The following is a 25,373-nucleotide window of genomic DNA, read 5'->3' as shown; positions in this document are numbered from 1 at the left end:
CCACTCCAAGGGGCTACACCTGGGGAGGGGCCTCTCCACCGCCATGAGGTTGGGCTCTGGGAAACGGTCTGGACAGTGTGGGGGGTGGGGGTCCCCGCCCCCCATGCAGAGATCAGCACCTTTTCTTAGGGTCGTACATGAACAGGAAGTGCAGCAGGCGCAGCCCGGCCTCGGACAGCCACGGGAACTTGTGCTTCAGGTTGTTGTAGGGCTGCTTCCGGAGGCTGTACTGGCCGACCAGCGGCAGCTTGGAAAAACCCTATGGGAGGCAGGAGCTGAGGCGCAGAGGGCGTGGGCATGGGCAGGGGCTACAGGGCGTGGGCACGGGCGGGGGCTGCGGGTGCAGAGGGCATGGCAACGGGCGGGGGCTGCGGGTCTGCCCAGGATGCCCACCGGCCAGATATTCTCACTGGGCGTCCCGAGCAGCTGCACGATCAAGTCGATCTGGTGAATCTCGGAAGTGCCGGGGAGAAGGGGCCTGTGGGCCAGCAGCTCAGCCAGGATGCAGCCCACAGCCCTGCAGAGAACAGCGGACCTCACTGCAGCCAGACCTCTGCTGACCCCCGCCAGCGCGAGGAACAGCGGACCTCACTGCAGCCAGGCGTCTGCTGACCCCCGCCAGCGCGAGAAACAGCGGACCTCACTGCAGCCAGGCGTCTGCTGACCCCCGGCAGTGCAAGGAACAGTGGACCTCACTGCAGCCAGACGTCTGCTGACCCTGCCAGCGCCAGGAACAGCGGACCTCACTGCAGCCAGACCTCTGCTGACCCTGCTAGCGTGAGGCACGCTGGGTCAGGGACACTGTGAAGGACAGGCAGGGACCACTGGCTCCCCTCCTGGGCCCCGCATGCCTCCCAGGGTGACAAGGGCAGGGGCAGGCGTGCCTCCTGCAGACCTCTGTGCTCCGGGCCTGAGAACAGCAAGCTAAGTTCTCACACCTCCTCCTGGGTTCCCAGGCTCAGGCCCACCTCCCTGGGACTGGGAGGCTGGCAAAGACCCCACTGCACTCCTGCCCCTCCCCTGAGGCTGAGCTCAGGGACCAGGTGACCCAGCTCCTGTCCCAGCCCTTCCTGAGGCCCCAGGAGCAGTAACCATATCTCCTCACCACATGTCGATGCTGGTGGTCTGTGTGGTGGTTCCCAGCAGCAGTTCAGGGGCACGGTACCTGCACACAGAAGCACCCACCTCAATACGGCCGGCTCCTCTCCCCCAGCCCAGGCCTCCACAGGACACAGCCTCCCTGAGAGCCTGTGGTGGCTGGGAAACCTGTCCCAACTTGGACCACCCTCTGCCCCAGGCCTTGCAAATCCAGGTGGTGCACACAGCAACGGCTGCTGGGGGCGAGAGCTGTCACATGCAGCGGTGTCCTCAGAGTCGCAGGGACCACGGACCCTCAGCACACAGCCACACCAGCCACCACCAACCCGTTCTCAGATGGGGAGTACACGACACTGGGGTCCTGACCTGAGTCTGACCAACTCTGAAGTTCAGCCCTGGCTAAGCATGACCCTGTTCGGCTAAAAGTATCCAGGAGGAAGAACCAGGGAAAGCATGCAAGCTGCCCGTCCTTCAGTCCGTGAAGCAGCCTTCCCTCCAGAGATGGTTTCACAGCCATGGTGTGTTTCCAGCTCTCAAGGTGAGGTGTGTCTCATCTAGGCAGGCCCTTGATGCCACTGAGCCCAGCTCTCACCACTTTGTGGGACAGCCCTGCTGTGTCCTGGAGGCTGTTCTAGACCCAGCGTTTATGAGTGTGCACGGACCCTATAGCTTAACATTCCCAAGGCCACTGCAACTTCAGCCTGCCATCCCCAAGGAGACCTCCACTAGGCAGGCCTGGTCCCCAGGGGCCACCACGCTTCAGAAGGACTTACCAGAGAGTCACCACCTTGGGGGTCATTGGCTTTACTGGGACACCATAGGCCCGGGCCAGGCCGAAATCCGCTGCAGCAGAAAGGGGAGTGTGTGTCACCAAGTGGGGGCTGACAAGCTGCCATCTAGGGACAGGGCCTGGCCCAAGTTGCACCCACCTGTCTTCACACAACCCTTGTCAGTCATGAGCAAGTTGGAAACCTTCAGGTCCCTGTGATAGAAAAACACTGGCAGGTGGCTCCCAGAGGGCCAGGGGGGCTGAGGTGTCCCCCACGGCACTGATGCCCGTCACTTCCTGCACGTTTCCTCAGGTTTGGGCTTTTTAGTATCTCTTTTTTTTTTTTTTTTTTTTTTTTTTGAGACGGAGTCTCGCTCTGTCGCCCAGGCTGGAGTGCAGTGGGCAATCTCGCTCACTGCAAGCTCCCTCCGGCCCATTCCCTGCCTCAGCTCCGAGTACTGGACTACAGCGCCCGCCCACCCCGGTAGAACGGTTTCACCGGTTAGCCATTCTCATCTCCTGACCCTGACCCCGACCGCCTCCAAGCTGGACGGTAGGCCTGAGGACTACCGCAGGCGAGTGGCTCCGCCACCACCGCCTCCCGGCCTCAGTATATATATTATTATTATTATTATTTGTATTTTTAGTAGAGACGGGGTTTCACCGTGTTAGCCGGGATAGTCTTGATCTCCTGACCTCGTGATCCACCTGCCTCAGCCTCCCAAAGTGCTCGGATTACAGGCGTCAGCCACTGCGCCCGGCCTAGTATCTTTTTGAGACGGAGTCTCGCTCTTTCACCAAGCTGGAGTGCAGTGGCGCGATCTCGACTCACTGCAGACTCCTCCCTCCTGGGTTCACGCCATTCTCCTGCCTCAGCCTCCCGCGTAGCTGGGACTGCAGGCGTCCGCCACCACGCCCGGCTAATTTTTTTGTATTTTTAGTAGAGACGGGGTTTCACCGTGGTCTCGATCTCGTGACTTCGTGATCCGCCCGCCTCGGCCTCCCAAAGTGCTGGGATTACAAGCGTGAGCCACCGCGCCCGGCCTAGTATCTTCATTATTTTTTTTTCATTAACTCGTACATGCTCTTAATGTTTGGGCCTTTTAAAAATGGGAGTGCATGGCCGGTCAAGGTGGCTCCCACCTGTAATCCCACACTTTGGGAGGCCAAGGTGGGTGGATCACTTGAGCCCAAGTGTTTGAGACCAGCCTGGGCAACACAGAGAGACTCTTTCTCTATTTTAGAAAAAAACACAAATGGAGTACAAGCAGTGGGCAGGCTGCTGCAGCTGGGAACCCTTGAGCTTTTAGTAACTTTCCACAGGAGGCAGCACAGTCAGGCCTCAGCCGAATTTGTGCTTCCAACTCGACCTAGCTGTCACCCACCTGTGGATAATGAAGTTCCTGTGCAGATACTGGAGGCCCCGGAGCACCTGCAGCACGATGCACTTGACCTGTGCAGAGGGTCAGAGGTACCAGTCAGGGTGAGCCTGCAGGGAAGCCCGGCCAGGCCCTGCCACACCCACACTGGCCAGCAGGACTAGCAGTCCCAACAGCCCAGGAAAGCAGTGCCCTCAGAAGGCTCTCGGCCCTGGGGCTGCCCGTTCCCAACAGCCCAGGAAACTAGTGCCCTCACAAGGCTCTCAGCCCCAGGGCTACCTGCTTCCAGGAGATGCCCCCACCACATGAATTCCACCTCACTGAAGCTCGCTGAGACACTGGGAGGTGGAGGCAGAGGCAGCAGCCACTCTGCAAGTCCCCAGGTGCCCTGTTTTGTTATAAATGTGCACGGCAAGGGCCCATGAAGCCCATTCCCCGACCCCAGGCCCCTCTGCCACGCACCTGGGCCTCCGAGAAGGGTGTTGGCATATTCTCCAGCAGGCTGGCCAGGTCCTGCTCACAGTAACCCATCACCAGGAAGATGCTGGAGGAAACAGAAAATGCATGCCACCCTCCGGCCTTCTCCTAAGGGCTCAAAGTGGAGCCTCCCCTGCTGCAGGAGGGGACATGGGCAGGACAACCTGTGTCCCCCTCAGACAACGGGCTGAGCCAGGCAGTGAGGTGGGGTCATCTCTTCTCTGACAACCTCATGCCCGGTGACACTCAGTCCTGGTTCTGTGCAACACCTCTAGCCCAAGATACATGCTCCCTAGGGCCCAATGCACAGACCAGGACACCGCGTACCTCTCCAGGTGGTTCCCCACAACCACCTCCTTCAGCTCCACGATGTTCGGATGACGCAGGCGGAGCAGCAGCGTGATCTCCCGCAAACTGCTGATGGGGATGCCTGGGGAGGGAGGCGGCCTCAGCGAGCCCCACCCCAATAATGGCAGGGAAGCCCCAACCCCGGCCACTCTTGGGCTTCCTGAACACCTGATACCAGATGCTGCAGTGTCCCCACCTCAGGGAGAATCGGGGCGACCCCAATAAGCTGAACACCTGATACCAGGTGCTGCAGTGTCCCCACCTCAGGGAGAATCAGGGCGACCCCAATAAGCTTTTTTTTTTTTTTTTTGAGACGGAGTTTCACTCTTGTTGCCCAGGCAGGAGTGCAATAGCGCCATCTCGGCTCACCGCAACCTCCGCCTCCCGGGTTCAAGCAATTCTCCTGCCTCAGCCTCCCTAGTAGCTGGGATTACAGGCATGTGCCACCATGCCCAGCTAATTTTGTACTTTTAGTAGTGATGGGGGTTTCTCCATGTTGGTCAGGCTGGTCTTGAACTCCCGACTTCAGGTGATCCGCCTGCCTCAGCCTCCCAAAGTGCTGGGATTACAGGCGTGAGCCACTGCCCCCGGCCCAATAAGTACTTTTAACCCTTCCTTGACCAAATACGAATCGGCACCTCTCTAACCACCGTGGACATCCATCTGGGGCATGGCAGGGCCCTGGCTGCACCGGCAGGTGCTAGGGGTGGAGGGGACAGTACAGATGAGCCTGCGGTGAGGCCGGGCGTGGTGGCTCACACCTGTAATCCCAGCACTTTGGGAGGCCGAGGCGGGCAGATCGAGACCATCCTGGCTAACACAGTGAAACCCCGTCTCTACTAAAAATACAAAAAATTAGCCGGGCCTGGTGGTGGGTGCCTGTAGTCCCAGCTACTCGGGAGGCTGAGGCAGGAGAATGGCGTGAACCCGGGAGGCGGAGCTTGCAGTGAGCCGAGATTGCGCCACTGCACTCCAGCCTGGGCGACAGAGTAAGACTCTGTCTCAAAAAAAAAAAAAAAAAAAAAAAGAGATGAGCCTGCAGTGAGGTGGGCTCCCCAGACAGGAGGGAGAGCAGGGGATGGAGACCGCAGAGCACGCCTGGCAGACAGCTGAGGCTGCGTGTGGACCTGGGGGTGACGTGCTGGGCCACACCAGAACCCTCCCAGAGGCTGGCCCCCCCCACAACCACCGTGCAGTCACTCTGAGGAAACTTCAGGTAACTCACACCCTTCTGCCTCCTCCTAGTGCGACGTCCCAACACCCCATTTGCCTGCTCACCATCCTTCTCCTTGTCCATCCGCACCTTCTTCAGCGCAACAATCTCATCTGTCTGGGTGTCCCGGGCCCGATCTGGAATGGAAATGCATCGGTGACGACATCATCTCGATGCCCCTCGTGGGCTCCCTAGCACCGCACGGGAGCCTCTCCCTGAGCCACAGGGTCCCCGTTCTTTCCTCTGACAACCTCACGCCCAGTGACACTCAGTCCTCACTGTGTGCAACACCCCAGCCCGAGACGCGTGCTCCCTGGGAGATTTCCTCATTTGAACTGGGCAGGGGGTGTCCAACTTTGCTCTGTGCTGGACCCTGGCCTCCAGCCACTCAGTTCTGTGGCTCCAGGCTCTCCATGTCCTCCTTAGCATGCAGATCACTACTTTGTGCTCTCTTGTAATGTCCTAAAAGCAAATAAGGTACTCTACGTAGAAAAAAGCAAACCTTATTTTGTGTGAAGGTGGCTCTACAAAACATCGTGCTCATGTGTGCAGCTTCCAGAATGACCTATGTCAATTTCACAGCTGTTATAAGCTTCAGTGGTGTGTGGTATTTTTGTTTCTTTGAGACAGGGTCTCACTCTGTTGCCAAGGCTGGAGTGCAGTGGCGCGATCACAGCTCACTGCAGCCTCAAACTCCTAGGCTTGGCCAGGTGCAGTGGCTCACACCTGTAATCCCAGTGCTTTAGGAGGCTGAGGCAGGAGGATCATTTGAGCCCAAAAGTTCAAGACCAGCCTGGGCAACATAGGGAGATCCCACCTCTACGAAAAATTTAAAAATTAGCTGGGTGTGCTTATGTACTCTTGTGGTCCCAGATACTCAGGAGGCTGAGGTGGGAGGATCACTTGAGCCTGGGAGGTCGAGGCTGCAGTGAGCTATGATTATGCCACTGCACTCCAGCCTGGGCAACAGAGCAAGACCCATCTCAAAAACAAACAAAAAGAAAAAACGCCTGGGCTCAGGTGACTCCTCCAGAGTTGCTGAGGTTATAGACATGTGCACCGTGTCCAGCTCCTGCTGCTTCTGGAAGGTTCTGTATTTTGTTTCTCTAACGGTTCTCTCTACTCTGCAGTGACACATTTGCATTATGGGTGTTAGCAACTGGATGCTTCCATTTATCCAGAAATGGTATAACGTTTGTGATAACTACATCAGGAATTAAAGTTCCTGAACAAGTTTCTGCCCTGGTTCAGAGCACAGGGTCTGAGTCCCTTTCAGCCCCAACGCGGCTGCTGCTTCGACAATCTCATCCCACACTCTGTCACAGCCACGAGCTGCGGCTACACGTCCTGGCCTTGGCCACTCACACACAATGCCGTAGGTACCCTCTCCAATGCGGTTCAGCTTCTCAAACTCCTTCACACTCCGGCATCGTCCCAGCTGAAAGAGAAGGGTGTTGCCAGTGTGGAAATTTGGCAGCTGATGGAACAACTGAGGAAATTTCAAATGGAATTTGTACTAGGGAGCCCACTCACGTCTTGCTCACCAAACAGAAAGGCAACCACACGTTTGGGCTTTTTTTTTTTTTCCTTTTATTGAGACTGAGTCTTGCTGTGTTGCCCAGGCTGGGTGCAGTGACAAGATCTCGGTTCATCGCAACCTCCGCCTCCTGGGTTCAAGTGATTCTCCGGCCTCAGCCTCCTGAGTAGCTGGGATTACAGGCATGTACCACCACAACCGGCTAATTTTCTATTTTTAGTAGAGACGGGGTTTCACCATGTTGGCCAGGCTGGTCTGGAGCTCCTGACCTCAAGTGATCTGCCCGCCTTGGCCTCCCAAAGTGCTGGGATTACAAGCGTGAGCCACCGTGCCCCGCCTCTTGGGCTTTTCTGATGAGAAAAGGTGGTGACGATACTGGGCGAATGCTTTGAAAGAAATATCAGAGGCAGCCACTTAGATACTCCCTTTCAATCCCACATACAAAAATACATCTGTGGCAGAGGCTGCTGTCCCAGCATCCCTGTATCACTACCTCCTGTAAGTTATGAAACGCTACCCAGTGGCATCTGGCCTTGGGATGTGAGCTGAAGGGACCGTGTTACTTCCAGGTGAAAGGATGCTTTCACCTCTCCTCACCTCAGTGATGGGAAGACAAAGGGAACCAGAACGCCTGGCACACCTGTGCAAAACAACTGCTTCTCTCCAGAATGTTAGAGGAGAGTGAAAAAAGCCATCATCTTACTTCAGGCCCTGTATTTTGGGGTCTCTGAACTAGTAGTCTGTACCCTTCTCCATGGATCTAAGAAGCACATGTAGGCTGGGCGCAGGGGCTCACGCCTGTAATCCCAGCACTTTAGGAGGCTGAGGTGGGCGGATCACGAGATCAGGAGATCTAGACTACCCTGACTAACACGGTGAAACCCCGTCTCTACTAAAAATATGAAAAAATTAGCCGGGCGTGGTGGCGGGCGCCTGTAGTCCCAGCTACTTGGGAGGCTGAGGCAGGAGGATGGCGTGAACCCGGGAGGTGGAGCTTGCAGTGAGGCGAGAATGCGCCACTGCACCCCAGCCTGGGTGACAGAGCGAGACTCCGTCTCAAAAAAAAAAAAAAGCACACATAGCAAGGTTTGAAACCTCACAGCCCCCATTTCCCTGCTTCTCTTCTCTTAACCCTCAGTCTCAAACCTGGGCTCAAGCAATCCTCCCACCTCAGCCTCCCAGATTGCTGAGACTACAAGTGTGAGCCACTGGCCGCATTTGTCCTCAGTTTGATTCCTTCCTGACACCTGGGGACCGAGTCAGAAGCATCTGGCCTGGCACTCACTGATGGCCTAGTCTCAACCTCCCTTTCCCGCCTTAATCCCCCTTCTCACATCCTCTGCTTGTGCTCTTCTCGACACCCTTCTTATTTCTGGGTGTCCAAATCCCTGTCACACTTCCTGAACTCAAAGAAATGCCAGGCCAGGCTGGGCACGGCGGCTCACGCCTGTAATTCCGGCACTTGGGAGGCCGAGGCGGGAAGATCACTTGAGCCCAGGAGGCTGACGATGCACTGAGCCGTCATCACGCCCTGCATTCTAGCCTGGGAGAGAGCGCAAGACCCTGTCTCCAAAAAAAAAAAGGAAAGGCCAACTCCCTACTTCACCCCAGAGTCCAGCACAGGGCTGTCAGCGCGGTGAGCACTTGCTGCACGTCTCAATGAGCCAAGTGTGGTTCCTGTTGTCATCCAGCCACGAGCTGTTAATGATTCTTACTGAACACGTGGCTTGGTCTCTCAGAGCACCAGCTAGCAGTTAAAACACAGACCAGCGGCCAAAGTTCAGGCCTCTCCGCCCCCACCAGCCGTGCACCTGGGCAATATCGCCCAACGCTCCGAGGCTCCCTCCTGGTCTCTGCACAGGGAGGCACCGGCACCTCTGCAAGGGCCGCGCCCAGGGCTCGCGTGAAGCCGCCAGGCAGCGCTGGACCCCGCTCAATGCCGCCCAAGCCCAGCGGGAGCCTTCAAGCTTCAACTCGTCGCGCAAGTAAATTCTCCCCAGAAACAAGCGGCTCGCGGCTCAGCCTGCAAAGCCCAGCCCGGGCGCTGAACTCAGCAGTGCCAGAGCTGGAGCCCGGAGCCTGCTCTTCCCACGTCGCGGGCCCGTCTCTCCGCGGGCGCGAGGCATCCCTGAGCCCGCCCCGGCCCCCCAGATCTCCGGGAACCGGCTGTCTGGGTCCCGAGCCCGCCCCGCCCCGGGTTCCGCCCCCGCCGCGGGGAACTCTGGGACTGTCGTTCCCGCCCGTGCCGGAAGCCTCGGCGCGGCAGCGCGACACGAGACTCCCCAGACCTAGCCGAGCAGTGCCGTTAGCGAGGCGGGCAGAGCTTCCCGGGTGGCACCCCGCGCACCCTGTGTTCCGGAGGCACCGTGAAGAAGCCCTCCTTACGAATACACTTCAGACGGATCTGCTCGGACTCCTGATCTGGCTCCGCCATGCCGAGAGCTGGCCCCTCCTCTCTTGCGCGCAGGCGCAGACGCGGACGGCCCCGCGGCGCAGGCGCGAAAGCTCCTTCCCGGGCTTCCTCTCCTTAGCAACGGTTACCAAGAGACGCTCCCGCGGGTCCGCCCTAGGCGCTTGGCTCCAGGGACCGGCTCCGAGTGCTGCAGTTCGGGCCTTATTTTAGGGTGAAGCCCGGGCACCCGACCCGGCTGCGCCGTAGTGGGAGGCCACGGCGATTATCCAGATGAAGGTCTTCCAGGTGAGAGGGGTCCCCCAGGTAAGAAGGTCCTCCAGGTGGGAGTCCTTCATGTAGGGAAGTCCTCCAGGTGGGGGGAAGGGTCCTCCAGGTGAGAGGATTCTCTAGGTGGGGGGGTCCCCCAGGTGAGGGGTCCTCCAGGTGAGAGGATCCTCTAGGTCGGGGGGTCCCCAGGTGAGGGATCTTCCAGGTAAGAGAGTCCTCCAGGTGAGAGGGTCCCCCAGGTAAGAGGGTCCTCCAGGTGAGAGGGTCCTTCAGGTGAGGGGGTCCTCCAAGTGAGGGGTCTTGCAGTTAAGAGGGTCCCCCAGGTAAGAGGGTCCTCCAGGTGAGAGGGTCCTTCAGGTGAGGGGGTCCTCCAAGTGAGGGGTCTTGCAGTTAAGAGGGTCCCCCAGGTGAGGGGTCTTCCAGGTAAGAGTGTCCCCCAGGTGAGGGGTCTTCCAGGTGAGTGGGTCCTCCAGGTGAGAGGGTCCTTCAGGTGAGGGGGTCCCCCAGGTAAGAGGGTCCTTCAGGTGAGGGGGTCCCCCAGGTGAGGGGTCTTCCAGGTAAGAGGGTCCTCCAGGTGAGAGGGTCCTCCAAGTGAGAGGGTCCTTCAGGTGAGGGGGTCCCCCAGGTAAGAGGGTCCTCCACTTGGGAGTCCTTCAGGTGGGGCGGTCCTCCAGGTGAGTCTTCCAGGTGAGAGGGTCCTCCAGGTGACAGGGTCCTCCAGGTGAGAGGGTCCTCCAGGTGAGAGGGTCCTCCAGGTGAGGGGGTCCCCCAGGTAAGGAGTCCTCCAGGTAAGAGGGTCCTTCAGGTGAGGGGGTCCCCAAAGTGAGGGGTCTTCCAGGTAAGAGGGTCCCCCAGTTGAGGGGTCTTCCAGGTAAGAGGGTCCTCCAGGTGAGAGGGTCCTCCAGGTAAGAGGGTCCCCCAGGTGAGGGGTCTTCCAGGTAAGAGGGTCCTCCAGCTGAGAGGGCCCTTCAGGTGAGGGGGTCCCCCAAGTGAGGGGTCTTCCAGGTAAGAGTGTCCCCCAGGTGAGGGGTCTTCCAGGTAAGAGGGTCCTCCAGGTGAGAGGGTCCTCCAGGTGAGACGGTCCTTCAGGTGAGGGGGTCCCCCAAGTGAGGGGTCTTCCAGGTAAGAGGGTCCCCCAGGTGAGGGGTCTTCCAGGTAAGAGGGTCCTCCAGGTGAGAGGGTCCTCCAGGTGAGAGGGTCCTTCAGGTGAGGGGGTCCCCCAGGTAAGAGGGTCCTCCAGTAGGGAGTCCTTCAGGTGGGGCGGTCCTCCAGGTGAAACAGTCTTCCAGGTGAGAGGTGAAGATGAAGGTCCACCAGGTGAGGGTCAGGTCACTTGGTCCAGGGATGTGGCTTCAGCAGGCATTTGGGTGCGTCATCTGTGTTTGGGACATGGGGACTCCGGGAGACTGAAGGAAACAAGTGCCGATGTCCATGCTGTCAAGTTCTGTGACAGAAATAAGCAGCAGCAAGTGAAAGACGGGAGAGAAGCTCTGTGAGGGGTGGCATTCAGGCTTAGCTTCTGGGCGGGAAGACGCAGCTATGTCAGCATTCTCTAACGAGGTCTGGCAAAGTAGATACCTCCCCTCACTCATGGAAGACCTGACTTCCGAGGGTGGTAGAAGCCGCTCTCACAGGCACCTGCCTCTCCAATTTCTTTCACAGCCCAGCCCTGGAAGGTGGAGGAAGAAAAGGTGACGTGGAATGTTTAGGAAGTGCCGCTCGTCCAGGTCCAGGACTGGGGCAGCCAACGTGTCCTCTAATCTGGCTTCACTGTTGACATCCAGTAGAGCAAGCAGGGCCCAAACCAATGCGCGACCAGCTCGGTCGTGGAGACCCTAACCCCGCGGCACTAGAGGAATTGAAGACACACACATACAGAAATATAGGGTGTGGAGTGGGAAATCAGCTGAAGACCTGGAACGGAGATTTACCCACATATTTACTGACAGCAAGCCAGTGGTAAGCATTGTTTCCATAGATTATAGATTAACTAAAAGCATTTCTTACGGGAAATAAAGGGATAAGCCAAGATAAAGGGATGGGTCTGGCTAGTTATCTGCAGCAGGAGTACGTCCTTAAGGCACAGATTGCTCATGCTATTGTTTGTGGTTCAGGAACGCCTTTAAGCGGTTTTCCGCCCTGGGTGGGCCAGGTGTTCCTTGCCCTCATTCCGGTAAACTGAGAACCTTCCAGCGTGGGCGTCATGGCCATCATGAGCATGTCACAGTGCTGCAGAGATTTTGTTTATGGCCAGATTGGGGGGCCTGTTCCCAATAGCCCACAGCCAGACCTAGACTCCTTTCAGATTCGTTTTGATCAGCACGTAGAAAATGGGGGAGTTGAGTGTGGTATAGAAAATGGGGGTGTTGGCCGGGCGGGTGGCTCATGCCTGTAATCCTAGCACTCTGGGAGGCCGAGGCGGGCGGATCACAAGGTCAGGAGATAGAGACCATCCTGGCTAACACAGTGAAACCCCATCTCCACTAAAAAATACAAAAAATTAGCCAGGCATGGTGGCAGGTGCCTGTAGTCGCAGCTACTCGGGAGGCTGAGGCAGGAGAATGGTGTGAACCCGTGGCGCAGAGCTTGCAGTGAGCCAAGATTACACCACTACACTCCAGCCTGGGCGACAGAGTGAGACTCTGTCTAAAAAAAAAAAAAAAAGAAAAGAAAATGCGGGGGTTGTGACCAGGCACAGTGGCTCATGCCTGTAATCCCCGGTAATCCCCTGTAATCCCAACACTTTGGGAGGCCCAGGCAGGCAGATCACTTGATGTCAGGAGTTCGAGACCAGCCTGGCCAACATGGTGAAACCCCGTCTCTACTAAAACTAACAAAATTAGCTGGGTGTGGTGGTGGTTGCCTGTAGTCCCAGTTACTCGGGAGGCTGAGGCAGGAGAATCGCTTGAACCCGGAAGGCGGAGGTTGCAGTGAGCCGAAATTGTGCCACTGCACTCCAGCCTGGGTAACAGAGTGAGAGTTTGTGAAAGGAAGGAAGGGAGGGAGGGAGGGATAGAGGGAGGGAGGAAAACAGAGGGAAGAAGAAAGAAAGAAAACAAAAAAAGAGCGCGGGGAGAGAACAATCCTAGAAAACTGATATAGGCTGTGTTCCTCTGAAGTCCATACACAGCAGGCAGGCATGAAAGTGGTTTATGTATATAAATAGATTACCATTATTCTCTTCTGAGGTTTAAGTTGTCTAGCTTTCGTTCACCGAGCTTTAAGAAAAGCAGAGCTTTGGCTGGGCGTGGTGGCTCATGCCTGTAATCCCAGCACTTCGGGAGGCTGAGGTGGGTGGATCACGAGGTCAGGAGTTCGAGACTAGCCTGGCCAACATGGTGAAATGCATCTCTACTAAAAATACAAAAAAATGAGCTAGCTATAGTGGTGCACACCAATAATCCCAGCTACTCGGGAGGCTGAGGCACGAGAATCACTTGAACCCAGGAGGCAGAGGTTGCGGTGAACTGATACCAAGCCACTGCCTGGGTGACAGAGCGAGACCCTGTCTCAAAAAACAAATAAACAAAAAAAGAGAAAATAATAAAAGTTGAAAAACCTTAGGCAAGGCTAGAATCTAATAACAGGTATACTATAGTTTATTTTGAAACAATTTTTCTCTCTCTAGTCTCCTATTTTTACCAAAGTGAAATCAGGTAGTACTGATTTGTTTTCAGAATAAGTTTTAGTCTTATTGTACTTAGCCTGGTTATTTGTATCAACTGTAGCAAGAATAAATATTTACCATGTAGGCTTTTTTTTTTTTTTTTTTTTTGAGACAGAGTCTCACTGTCGCCCAGGCTGGAGTGCAGTGGCACGATCTCAGCTCACTGCAAGCTCCGCCTCCCGGGTTCACACCATTCTCCTGCCTCAACCTCCCGAGTAGCTGGGACTACAGACACCCGCCACCACGCCTGGCTAATTTTTTTTATATTTTTAGTAGAGATGGGGTTTCACCGTGTTAGCCAGGATGGTCGCGATCTCCTGACCTCGTGATCTGTCCGCCTCGGCCTCCCAAAGTGCTGGGATTACAGGCGTGAGCCACCGCGCCCGGCCACAAAAATTGTATCATTGAGAAAATTATGCCAGTTGGGGAAGATCAGATCTAGCCAAACCTCCTTTGACCTTTAGCCTTCAAGCTGCCTTCAGTTATTCTTGGGCTAGCTTTGGGAGACATTTATAGTTTAAATGATAATAGCCCCTCCCCAAAACTCAACTGTATTTGTAAAACTAATGAGGGGCCACCAGGCTAGGGAGAGGAGAGGAGCCTGAATTCTGCTAAGATGCAGACATAAACAATTATCAGCCACTATTCCAGAGGTCCTGCAGATAACGACGCTGTTGTTACCCAAGACTGGCCTCTTGCAGTATCTCTCAAGGGTTTTTTGCATGTCTGATACTGACGGCTCCAACAGGACCCACTGACTGATGACGGCCCCACGTGGACCTGCCAGCTACTCGTGTAGCCCCACCCAGAAGTGATTCAGCACACGGGAGGATCCTGTCTCACACCCTACGATGGCCCCCCGCCCCCGCAACCCATCAGCAGCAAGCACCCATTGCCTAGCAATCCCACCCCTTCCCCCAAACTACCTTGGGAAAACCCTAGTCCCTGAATTCTTGCGGAGACTGATTTCAGTAATCATCAAATTCTGGTCTCCCATTCACCTGTCTCTGTGAATTAAACCCTTTCTCTATTGCAGTTTCCCTACCTTGATACACTGGCTCCATCTGGGCAAGAAGAATCCACTGGGTGGATACAGTATGAAGCCCGTTTTCCCAAGGGCTTTGATGGGCACCATAAGTCAACTTTGATTCCTTACAGCAGTCTGTTTATATGTGAAAGCATGCCATTCCAGTCAAAGCCTTGGTAAAATATGCAGTGTCTCTATGTCCTACTACAAGAGAAAACAGATGGTTACTGCACATGCACACATCGTTATATTGACATTAGAATACAAATAGGGGAAGGGAGAGGGAAAAGTTTTTTTTTTTAAATAGCTCTCACAAATAGTTCCAATTTCTGGAGAAATCAGAAAGAAATATGCTACTCAAGCAAAATATAAAAAACAAAAAAGAAAACAAATATGTTCCAAATCTTCCTCACAGGAGTGTACTTTACTCAATTGCTAAAAGCTGCAAATAGCTCAAAGTTAAAAAAGTTTTTGGCTGGGCGCGGTGGCTCATGCCTGTAATCCCAGCACTTTGGGAGGCTGAGGCGGGCAGATCACGAGGTCAGGAGATCGAAACCATCCTGGCTAACACGGTGAAACCCCGTCTCTACTAAAAATACAAGAAATTAGCCGGGCGAGGTGGTGGGCGCCTGTAGACCCAGCTACTCTGGAGGCTGAGGCAGGAGAATGGCGTGAACCCTGGGGGGCGGAGCCTGCAGTGAGCCGAGATTGTGCCACTGCATTCCAGCACTCCAGCCTGGGAGATAGCGAGACTCCATCTCAAAAAAAAAAATAAAATAAATAAAGTTGGTTCTTTCAGAACCAAGAATCAGTAATGTTTTAAGCAAAAACGTAAAAAGATTATTTCAGTCTTATATTTAGTCCATGAAATTAACTCTTGTTTTGCCCAATATTGGATGAACAATCCTCATGAATATAGCAGCTCTCAATGAGTCTTAGAAGTTTTTTGCTCTATTCCAATGGCATAATCTCTAAAGTGATCAGAAACTTACATTGAAGAGTACCTCAGAGTTCCATAGCTGATTATAAACTGCTCTATAAAAGGATCAAAGTAAAACAACAATTGTGGTTGACAAAAGCCTTAGAACAGCCACAGTTAAAGACATAATTGAGGCGGGGCACAGTGGCTCATGCCTGCAATCCCAGCACTTTGGGAGGCCAAGGGGGGCGGATAACTTGAGGTCAGGAGTTTGAGACCTCCCTGGCTAACATGGCAAAACCCTGTCTTGGCCGGGCACAGTGGCACACACCTTTAATCCCAGCACTTTGGGAGACTGAGGCAGGTGGATCACTTGAGGTCAGGAGTTTTAGACGAGCCTGATCAACATGGTGAAACCCTGTCTCTACTAAAAAAATGCAAAATTAGCCAGGCATGGTGGGGTATGCCTGTAATCTCAGCTACTTGGGAGGCTGAGGCAGGAGAATTGCTTGAACCCAGGAAGTGGAGGTTGCAGTGAGCCGAGATTGCGCCATTGCACTCCAAGCCTGGGCAACAAAAGCAAAACTCTGTCTCAAAAAAAAAAAACAACCTCGTCTCTACTAAAAATACAAAAATTATCTGGCCGTGGTAGCATGTGCCTGCAGTCCAGCTACTCTGGAGGCTGAGGTATGAGAATTGCTTGAACCCGGGAGGCAGAGGTTGCAGTGAGCCAAGATTGCACCACTGCACTCCAGCCTGGGCCACAGAGCAAGACTCTGTCTCAGTAAAAAGAAAAAAAAACGACATAATTGAGAAGCAAATTTGGTTACTTATGTGGCATACAACAATTTTACATAATAATCGTAATTACTACTAATACCATATACTAAGATGTATCAGAATCACAGGCATCTCATACAATTTTGGAACACACACTAACAACACATTTATATAAATATAATCCCAAGAAAAACACCATTTCACCTTTAACAATGCTTCCTGTATGATTTCATTATACCAAATAAGCCATATATCTCTTTTTGGACTTCAGGCGCAGTGGCTCACGCCTGTAATCCCAGCACCCTGGGAGGCTGGGCGCAGTGGCTCACGCCTGTAATCCCAGCACCCTGGGAGGCCGGGTGTGGCAGCTCACGCCTGTAATCCCAGCACCCTGGGAGGCTGGGCGCGGCAGCTCACTCCTGTAATCCCAGCACTTTGGGAGGCCCAGGTGAATGGATCACAAGGTCAGGAGATCGAGACCATCTTGGCTAACACAGTGAAACCCTGTCTCTACTAAAAAATACAAAAAAATTAGCTGGGCGTGGCGGTGGGCACCTGTAGTCCCAGCTACTCGAGAGACTGAGACAGGAGAATAGTATGAACCCAGGGGGTGGAGCTTGCAGTGAGCTGAGATCGTGCCACTGCACCCCAGCTTCGGTGACAGAGCAAGACTCTGTCTCAAAAAGAAAAAAAAATACAAAAATTAGCGGTGTGTGGTGGCGGGCACCTGTAGTTCCAGCTACTTGGGAGGCTGAGGCAGGAGAATCGCTTGAACCTGGGAGGTGGAGGTTGCAGTGAGCCGAGATTGTGCCAATGCACTCCAGCTGGGGCAACAGAGTGAGACTCCATCAGACACACACACACAAAAATTAATGAGGACTGAAGAAACGATTTTGGAAAGTTTGTCAAATATAAAAAGTGTTTTTTTTTTTTTTTTTTGAAACACAGTCTTGCTCTGTCACCCAGGCTGGAGTGCAGTGGTGCAATCTCGGCTCACTGCAAGCTCCACCTCCCGGCTTCATGCCATTCTCCTGCCTCAGTCTCCTGAGTAGCTGGGACTACAGGCGCCTATAACCACACCCAGCTAATTTTTTGTATTTTCAGTAGAGACAGGGTTTCACCATGTTAGCTAGGACGGTCTCGATTGCCTGACCTCTTGATTCGCCCACCTCGGCCTCCCAAAGTGCTGGGATTACAGGTGTGAGCCACTGTGCCTGGCCTAGAAAAAGTTTTAAAACAGTTGCTATCACTAAATAGGATCACAGGTCATTGTAAAATAACTCATTCACTTAGCCACAGTGATAGCTCACAGATTTCTCTTTTTTTATTTTATTTTTTTTTCTGTTTTTACCTTTCTTATGGTGCTGAGATAACTAAAAGATTTCAAAAAAAAATGTAGAAACCTTTAATCTTTGAGGGAATTTCTCAAAAGATAAAGACAGCATAAGGCCAATTAAATCTCTCTAAAATTTTATAAACAAATCTATTAAATTGTAAACATCTTGACCATAAGATATAATTTTCAGGCTGGGTGTGGTGGCTCACACTTGTAATCCTAGCACTTCGGGACGCCAAGGCTGGCAGATCACTTGAGGTCAGGAGTTCAAGACCAGCCTGACCAACATGGCAAAACCTCGTCTCTACTAAAAATACAAAAAGTAGCCAGGCGTGGTGGTGTATGTCTGTGATCCCAGCTACTTGGGAGGCTGAGCCAGGAGAACTGCTTGAACCTGGGGGGTAGAGGTTGCAGTGAGCCGAGATCACACCACTGCACTTCAGTCTGGGTGACAGAACAAGACTCCATCTAAAAAAATAAAAATAAAAAAATAAGGCCCTAAGTCTGGGTGTGGTGGCTCACACCTGTAATCTCAGCACTTTGGGAGGCTGAGGCAGGTTGATCACCTGAGGTCAGGAGTTCGAGACCAGCCTGGCCAACATGGAGAAACCCAGTCTCTACTAAAAATACAAAAATTAGCCAGGCATGGTGGTGGGTGCCTGTAATCTCAGCTACTTGGAAGCCTAAGCCAGAAGAATTGCTTGAATTGCGGAGGTTGCAGTGAGCTGAGATCGCACCACTGTACTCCAGCCTAGGCAACAAGAGCAAAACTCTGTCTCAAAAACAAAAAAAAGATAATTTCCATAAACATTTTTATAATTTTTTTTTAAATTAAAGAGTGGGTTAATGCTTCAAGAAAGACTGTGGGGGGGTGGTAGGATCGCAGGGGGGGGGGGGGGGGGGAGGGGGCGGGGGGGGGGGGGGGGGGGGGGGGGGGGGGGGGGGGGGGGGGGGGAGAGATGCATCAGGGCGACAGAAATGTCTCAAAAAAAAAAAAAAAAAGACTTGTTAATCTGACATAGGCCAAAAATGCACCACTCTAGCCCAGACAACAAAGCGAGACTCCATCTTAAAAAAAAAACAAAAAAAACTTTTTACAAACTTTATCAAAACTTACACAAACCATTTATGATATACTTGGACTTCCTGTTTTACCCTGAACATCCCTCTTTCCAAAATAATCAGCCATTTTAGAACAAAAGTTTACCACACAAGATTCTTTCTCATATGAAATTATTTTCCTTTTAACTTTTCTTTTTTTTTTTTTTTTTTTTTTGAGACGGAGTCTTGCTCTGTCCCCCAGGCTGGAGTGCAGTGGCGCGATCTCGGCTCACTGCAAGCTCCGCCTCCCGGGGTTCACGCCATTCTCCTGCCTCAGCCTCCCGAGTAGCTGGGACTACAGGCGCCCGCCAACACGCCCAGCTAATTTTTTGTATTTTTAGTAGAGACGGGGTTTCACCCTGTTAGCCAGGATGGTCTCGATCTCCTGACCTTGTGATCCGCCCGCCTCGGCCTCCCAAAGTGCTGGGATTACAGGCTTGAGCCACCGCGCCCGGCCTTAACTTTTCATACTAAAAATACCTCCTTGTAACTATCTTTACATCTGTAATTATATATTTATTTAAAAAAAATTTTTTTTTTCAGATGGAGTCTCACTCTGTTGCCCAGGCTGGAGTGCAGTGGTGCAGTCTCGGCTCACTGCAAGCTCCGCCTCCCAGATTCACGCCATTCTCCCGCCTCAGCCTCCCATAAAAATATTTTTTAAAAAATTAGCCAGGCGTGGTTACAGGCACCTGTAATCCCAGCTACTTGGGAGGCTGAGGTGGGAGAATCTCTTGAACCTGGGAGGCAGAGGTTGCGGTAAGCCGAGACCACACTATTGCGTTCCAGCTTGGGCAACAGAGTGAACTCTGTCTCAAAAAAAAAAAAGAAAAAGGAAAGAAAACTGTGGTAGTCTTCATTTAAAGTTACTTCTCTGTCAACCATTTTTTTTTTTTTTTTCTCAGACAGAGTTTTGCTCTTTTTGTCCAGGTTGGGGTACAACGGTGCGATCTTGGCTCACTGCAACCTCCACCTCCTGGGTTCAAGCGATTCTCCTGCCTCAGCCTCCCAAGTAGCTGGGATCACAGGCACCTGCAACCATGCCCAGCTGATTTTTGTATTTTTAGTAGAGACAGGGTTTTACCATGTTGGCCAGGCTGGTCTTGAACTCCTGATCTGAGGTGATCCACCAACCTCGGACTCCCAAAGTGCTAGGACTACAGGCGTGAGCCGCCATACCTGGCCTAACCATTTTTATAGCCTGTGAATTTTAGGTGTTTACCTAAGTAAGAACCTTATGGTTAAATAAATGTTCCTCTTTTTTTTTTTTTGCTTATAACTCAGGATTTATCTCTTTCTATTAAACAATATTAAATGCCTTATTTATCAAAAAATTAGCCAAACATAATTCCCTTTTGTGTTGCAAGCCTTATAACCCTCATGCCAAATTTTGACAACTTACAATATCTCATAATGATAAATATTAAACTCCTTTACCAATAAATCTAAACAATAATGTATGTTGACAATTCTGAAGACATTTCTAATTTTATTTTACCAATAATTTTAAAGCTAGCTTATTTTTTAAGGATTTACTTAAGTCACATGAACCTGAAAAAGCATTTGGGCTTAAGATTTCTATTTTTCTGGCCAGGCATGGTGGCTCACACCTGTAATCCCAGCACTTTGGGAGGCTGAGGCAGGTGGATCACGAGGTCAGGAGATCGAGACCATCCTGGGTAACATGGTGAAACCCCATCTCTACTAAAAATACAAAAAAATTATCTGGGCATGGTGGCAGGCTCCTGTAGTTCCAGCTACCTGGGAGGCTGAGGCAGGAGAATGGCGTGAACGCAGGAGGCAGAGCTTACAGTGAGCCAAGATCGCGCCCCTGCACTCCAGCCTGGGCGACAGAGCAAGACTGTCTCAAAAAAAAAAAAAAAAAAAAAATTATATTTTTCTGATACAGTATTTAAGTGCTTTTTTTTCCTTTAACCCAATTAATTAAAACTCTTTTATATATTTTTGGTAGTGAAACATTATATACATGACTCATAGATACATAGATTATTAGACACACAGAAGATGCATAAGACCCGTTCTTTTTTTTCTACTATTTTAAACTTCCAATTTCTTTCCTTCAATCTTTTTTTTTTTTTTTTGATTTGGAGTCTCACTCCGTCACCCAGGCTGGAGTACAGTGGCACAGACTCAGCTCACTGCAACCTCCACCTCTTGGGATCGAGAGATTCTCCTGCCTCAGCCTCCTGGGTAGCTGGGATTACAGGCACCCGCCACCATGCCTGGCTAATTTTTGTATTTTTTTTTTTTTTTTTAAGATGGAGTTTCGCTCTTGTTGCCCAGGCTGGAGTACAATGGCGCAATCTCAGCTCACTGCAACCTCCGCTTCCCAGGTTCAAGCGATTCTCCTGCCTCAGCCTCCCAAGTAGCTGGGATTACAGGTGCGTGCCATCACACCCAGATAATTTTTGTACTTTTAGTAAAGACGGGGTTTCACCATCTTGGCCAGGCTGGTCTCAAACTCCTGACCTCAAGTGATCCACCCGCCTTGGCCTCCCAATGTGTTGGGATTACAGGCGTGAGCCATTGCACCCGGCCTAAACTTCCAGTTTTCTGATAACCTGTTTCATTGTCTAAGGCAATTTTCAGCTTGATAGCCCTAAATTGACATACCGAAGGAAGAACTCTTAGGTGAAAAATCAGATAGCAAAATTTACATCTCAAAATACAGAGGGAGAGTCTGGGTGTGCTAGAGGGACATTAAAAATGAATGTTACCTGTAATCCCAGAACTTTGGGAGGCCGAGGCAGGCAGATCATGAGGTCAGGAGTTCCAAGACCAGCCTAACCAACACGGTGAAATCCTGTCTCTATTAAAAATACAAAAATTAGCCAGGTGTGGTGGCGGGCACCTGTAATCCCAGCTACTCAGGAAACTGAGGCAGAACACTTGATCCCGGTAGGCGGAGGTTGCAGCGAGCCAAGATCATGCCACTGTGCTCTGGCCTGGGCAACAGAGCAAGACTCTGTCTCAAAAAAAGAAAAAGAATGCCAAGTCAAACATAAAATCATAGGCTGTGCATGGTGGGGGCTTCAGTGGGGGCCTGGGGGCTGCCCACCTCAGCTTCCCTCTTCACTGAGAACTGTTCTGTTGCTCAACAAAACTTTGTCCTGTTCACCCTCCGGGTGTCTGCATAACTTCATTTTTCTTGGATACAGGAGAAGAATTTGGGACTTGCTGAAACACAGATTCAAAAAGGGGGTGACGGCCAGGCCTGGTGGCTCACACTTGTAATCTCGGCACTTTAGGAGGCTGACGTGGGCGAATCACAAGGTCAAGAGATCAAGACCATCCTGGTCAACCTGGTAAAACTCTGTCTCTACTAAAAATACAAAAACTGGCCAGGTGCGGTGGCTCATGCCTGTAATCCCAGCACTTTGGGAGGCCAAGGAGGGTGGATCACCTGAGGTCGGGAGTTCGAGATTAGCCTGACCAACATGGAGAAACCCTGTCTCTACTAAAAATACAAAAAATTAGCCGGGCATGGTGGTGCATGCCTGTAGTCCCAGCAGCTCGGGAGGCTGAGGCAAGAGAATCGCTTGAACCCAGGAGGCAGAGGTTGCAGTGAGCTGAGATCGTGCCATTGTACTCCAGCCTGGGCAACAAGAGAGAAACTCTGTCTCAAAAAAAAAAAAAATTAGCTGGGCGTGTGGGCGGCAAGCCACCCAAGGCGCCAAGGCAAGAGACCGAAGACAGGAGCTGTTCCAGTATAATAAAATATAAAACAAGAATAGTCATACCAGATATAGACCTTAGATATGATTATATATATCATTAATCATTAGTTTGTAGTAATTACTCTTTATTCCAATATTATAATAATCCTCGCTCTATAATCATAATCTAGGATAAACCAGGCTATACAGAGATAGGAGCTGAGGGTACATAGTGAGGTGTCATCAGAAGACAGGAGTGCGAGCCTTCTGTTATGCCTGGACAGGGCCACCAGAGGGCTCCTTGGTCTAGCGGTGACGCCAGCGTCTGGGAAGATGCCCGTTGCCAGGCGGACCGTGGTCTAGCGGTAGCAAAAGGTGTCAAGAAACAACACCCGCTAGTTAGCAGACCGGGAAAGGGAGTCACCTCTTCCCTGGCCGGGGGGGGGGGGGGGGTGTTTAGAGAAGACTCTGCTCCTCCACCTCTTGTGGAGGGCCTGACATCAGTCAGGCTTTCCTGCAGTTATCCGGAGGCCTAACCATCTCCCTGTGATGCTGTGCTTCAGTGGTCACGCTCCTAGTCCACCTTCATGTTCCATCCTGTACACCTGGCTCTGCTTTCTAGATAGCAGTAGGAAATTAGTGAAAGTACTAAAAGTCTCTGATATGTAGAAATAATGGCATAAGCTGTCTTTCTCTTTGTCTTCTCTCTCTCTCTGCCTCGGATGCCAGGCAGGGAAGGGCCCCCTGTCCAGTGGACACGTGACCCACGTGACCTTACCTATCATTGGAGATGACTCACACTCTTTATCCTGCCCCTTTTGCTTTGTATCCAATAAACAACAGTGCAGCCAGGCATTCGGGGCCACTACCGGTCTCCGCGCATTGGTGGTAGTGGTCCCCCAGGCCCAGATGCCTTCTTTTATCTCTTTGTCTTGTGTCTTTGTTTCTACACTCTCGTCGCCACACACGGGGAGAGACCCACTGACCCTGTGGGGCTGGTCCCTACATGGGCGTGGTGGCACGCACCTGTAGTTCCAGCTACTTGGGAGGCTGAGGTAGGAGAATCGTTTGAAACCAGGAGGCGGAGGTTGCAGTGAGGCGAGACTGTGCCACTGCACTCTGGCCTGGCAACAGAGGGAGACTCCGTCTCAAAAAAAAAAAAAGCGGGGGAGTGACAATGTAACACTCCCACTCACCAGACTGCAGGCAGGGGGAACAATCACGCTGTGACACCCTTGGGGCTCTGTGGTTCCTTGGGGGGCTGACACTGTAACACATCCCCACTCACCAGACCGCAGGCACGGGGAACAATCGAGCTGTGACACCCTTGGGGCTCTGCGGTTCCTGGCATCTCCACGTTTTGGGCGCCACCACATTCCCCTTGTCCAGACTCCAGTGCTCAAGGCAGAAGCGGGTTGCACATGCGCAGTCCAGCCATGGGCTGAGCGCAGATCCCACGGCCGGACTAGGTGGGCGGGGTACTCCAGGGCCAAGCCTGGAGCCCAGGAGACCCGGCTAGGGGCACCACCGGCCACAGAGGCCTCCAGCTGGAGAAGCAGCACCCCAAAAAGTCCTGTGTCAACTGTTTTAGAAAAAAAAAATCAGGTAACACAATAGCAAGCAATTTAACATCTGAGAGGGACGTGTCTGTTTCCACTCTTGGGGTTCCATAAGGAAAACAGAAGTTTCTCCCCAAAAAGGAATCTGGTGCCTTCTCTTCTACACAGGGGTCTCTATATGTGTATGTGGCATACGGACTTAATGAAGCTACTATGTTGGAATATGTCGGATATTAGCTTTTAGTTAAGTTTACTTTTGACCATTAAGCCCTTTTAAAAATCCTCTTGACTGAGCGCAGTGGCTCACGTCTGTAATCCCAGCAGTTTGGGACGCCAAGGAGGGTAGATCACAAGATCAGGAGTTCATGACCAGCCTGGTCAAGATGGTGAAACCCCGTCTCTACTAAAAATACAAAAATTAGCCGGGTGCGGTGGCAGGTGCCTGTAATCCCAGCTACTTGGGGGGCTGAGGCAGGAGAATGGCTGAATCTGGGCGGCAGAGGTTGCAGTGAGCTGAGAACGTGCCACTGCACTCCAGCCTGGGTGACAGAGTGAGGCTCCTTCTCAAAAAATAGAAAATCCTTTTAAATCTCACTACCTTATTTCAGCTGGGACAAATTGCTGATATTTCAAAAGTAACACAAATTTCAAACCAGAAAGGACGTAGCAACCAAACCCGGGCTGTCCTGGTGGAAAAATGGCGGACTCTACCTGCCGAACTGCAGCGTGAGGTGATGGCACTTACTCTTCGAGTGTGGCATGGCTGGAAAAAGGTGGCCTCGTTATACAAATAAAGCCCATCAGGTGGTCAAAATCATTTTTCCCTTGTTCTGGCTTTTTTTCGTTTTTCCCAGCTGTGGGAATTCAGCTAGTTCAGAGGCTTGTTTCCCACAACTTGGAAGTTTGCTTCAGATTTGACCAAGTCTAATAGACTTCATCAAATCCAACGGGAAAAAGACTGAAACAGCAAAAACAGCAAACACAGAAGCAAATAAACAAAAAGCAGTTAAGCAAAACAAACAATCCCACAATGTATACACTTACTGAGCATGCTAATAGTAGAAGACCAGCCAGTCGTTAATGTTAGCTCTAGTCATTAAGGAGAACTTCCAAGACAGACCCCCGATTCAGCTACTTACCTAGGAATGGGGCCCAGGCTTTAGACTGCTCTCCATCCTGGAATCAGGAAAAACTCGAGATGTTTCCGAGCTGAAACTCCAGGGAAGTCTCCTGCTCTCCATCATGATGGAAGCAGGAAAACTCACCTTCTTTGTTGGAAGCAAGCGAAACACCGGAAAAGGAAAAGGCGTTGTGCGCAAAATAAACCTAAGACCTCAACCAAGTTTCAGGAGATCAGAGATTATCTGGAGAATGGTGGGGCTCCCACATCTCAGCAAATTGTCCTGAGCAATAAAGAAGGCCCAAACGGGTCCTAAGCACCAGGAGGAAACCTGTCAAAGGGCAGGGCCACCTCCGCTCTGAGTCCCTGCATGGTGGCCACTTCATAAGCCAACAAGTATCTGAGACAGCTATCAGTCATCTTAGAGGTTTATTTGGCCAAAGTTCAGGATGTGCGCGTGAGAGCCAACTCTGTACCTTCCTCCAAAGATGATGGTGAGGGCTTCGGTATTTAAAGGGGAAAGGGGCTGGAGGGGAAGGAGGGAGGGCATGGTCACATACTTGAATCCACAAGACAAAAGGGGTCAATTATGTATTTGTCTCGTGCTCAGTACACTGGCACTTCACCCACTTTTTGATGGAGTGGGTGAAGGACATGAACAGACACGTCTCAAAAGAAGACATTTA

At 52.0% G+C, this 25,373-nt stretch overlaps 1 protein-coding gene across 28 annotated transcripts in view; it reads right to left on the bottom strand.

Moving 5' to 3' along the window:
• Window positions 1-25,373, bottom strand: part of CDK10 (cyclin dependent kinase 10) — a 27,268-nt gene extending 1,895 nt beyond the window's left edge. The window contains exons 1-15 of one of the 28 annotated variants that reach the window (XM_030820738.1): window positions 24,833-25,373; window positions 24,707-24,743; window positions 24,313-24,525; window positions 23,297-23,590; window positions 6,650-6,722; window positions 5,350-5,421; window positions 4,051-4,153; window positions 3,709-3,790; window positions 3,253-3,320; window positions 2,028-2,080; window positions 1,872-1,941; window positions 1,106-1,165; window positions 708-772; window positions 394-551; window positions 120-259 (exon numbers count right to left, since the gene is read on the bottom strand). In XM_030820738.1, the coding sequence (XP_030676598.1) occupies window positions 120-259; window positions 394-551; window positions 708-772; window positions 1,106-1,165; window positions 1,872-1,941; window positions 2,028-2,080; window positions 3,253-3,320; window positions 3,709-3,790; window positions 4,051-4,153; window positions 5,350-5,421; window positions 6,650-6,722; window positions 23,297-23,359 (1,007 nt within the window). In that variant the 5' untranslated portion in view covers window positions 23,360-23,590; window positions 24,313-24,525; window positions 24,707-24,743; window positions 24,833-25,373. Of the gene's footprint in view, window positions 1-119; window positions 260-393; window positions 552-691; window positions 773-1,105; window positions 1,166-1,871; window positions 1,942-2,027; window positions 2,081-3,252; window positions 3,321-3,708; window positions 3,791-4,050; window positions 4,154-5,349; window positions 5,422-5,563; window positions 5,932-6,649; window positions 6,723-6,817; window positions 6,915-9,168; window positions 9,636-14,213; window positions 14,536-21,069; window positions 21,107-21,203; window positions 21,219-23,296; window positions 23,591-24,312 lie in introns of those variants that run through there. The other 27 variants (XM_030820722.1, XM_030820732.1, XM_030820661.1 and 24 more) reach the window with 27 other exon arrangements.

This window comes from Nomascus leucogenys, chromosome 2 (genome assembly GCF_006542625.1).
Source record: "Nomascus leucogenys isolate Asia chromosome 2, Asia_NLE_v1, whole genome shotgun sequence".
Lineage (NCBI taxonomy): Eukaryota > Metazoa > Chordata > Mammalia > Primates > Hylobatidae > Nomascus > Nomascus leucogenys.
This window is presented reverse-complemented; position numbering and strand designations above follow the sequence as displayed.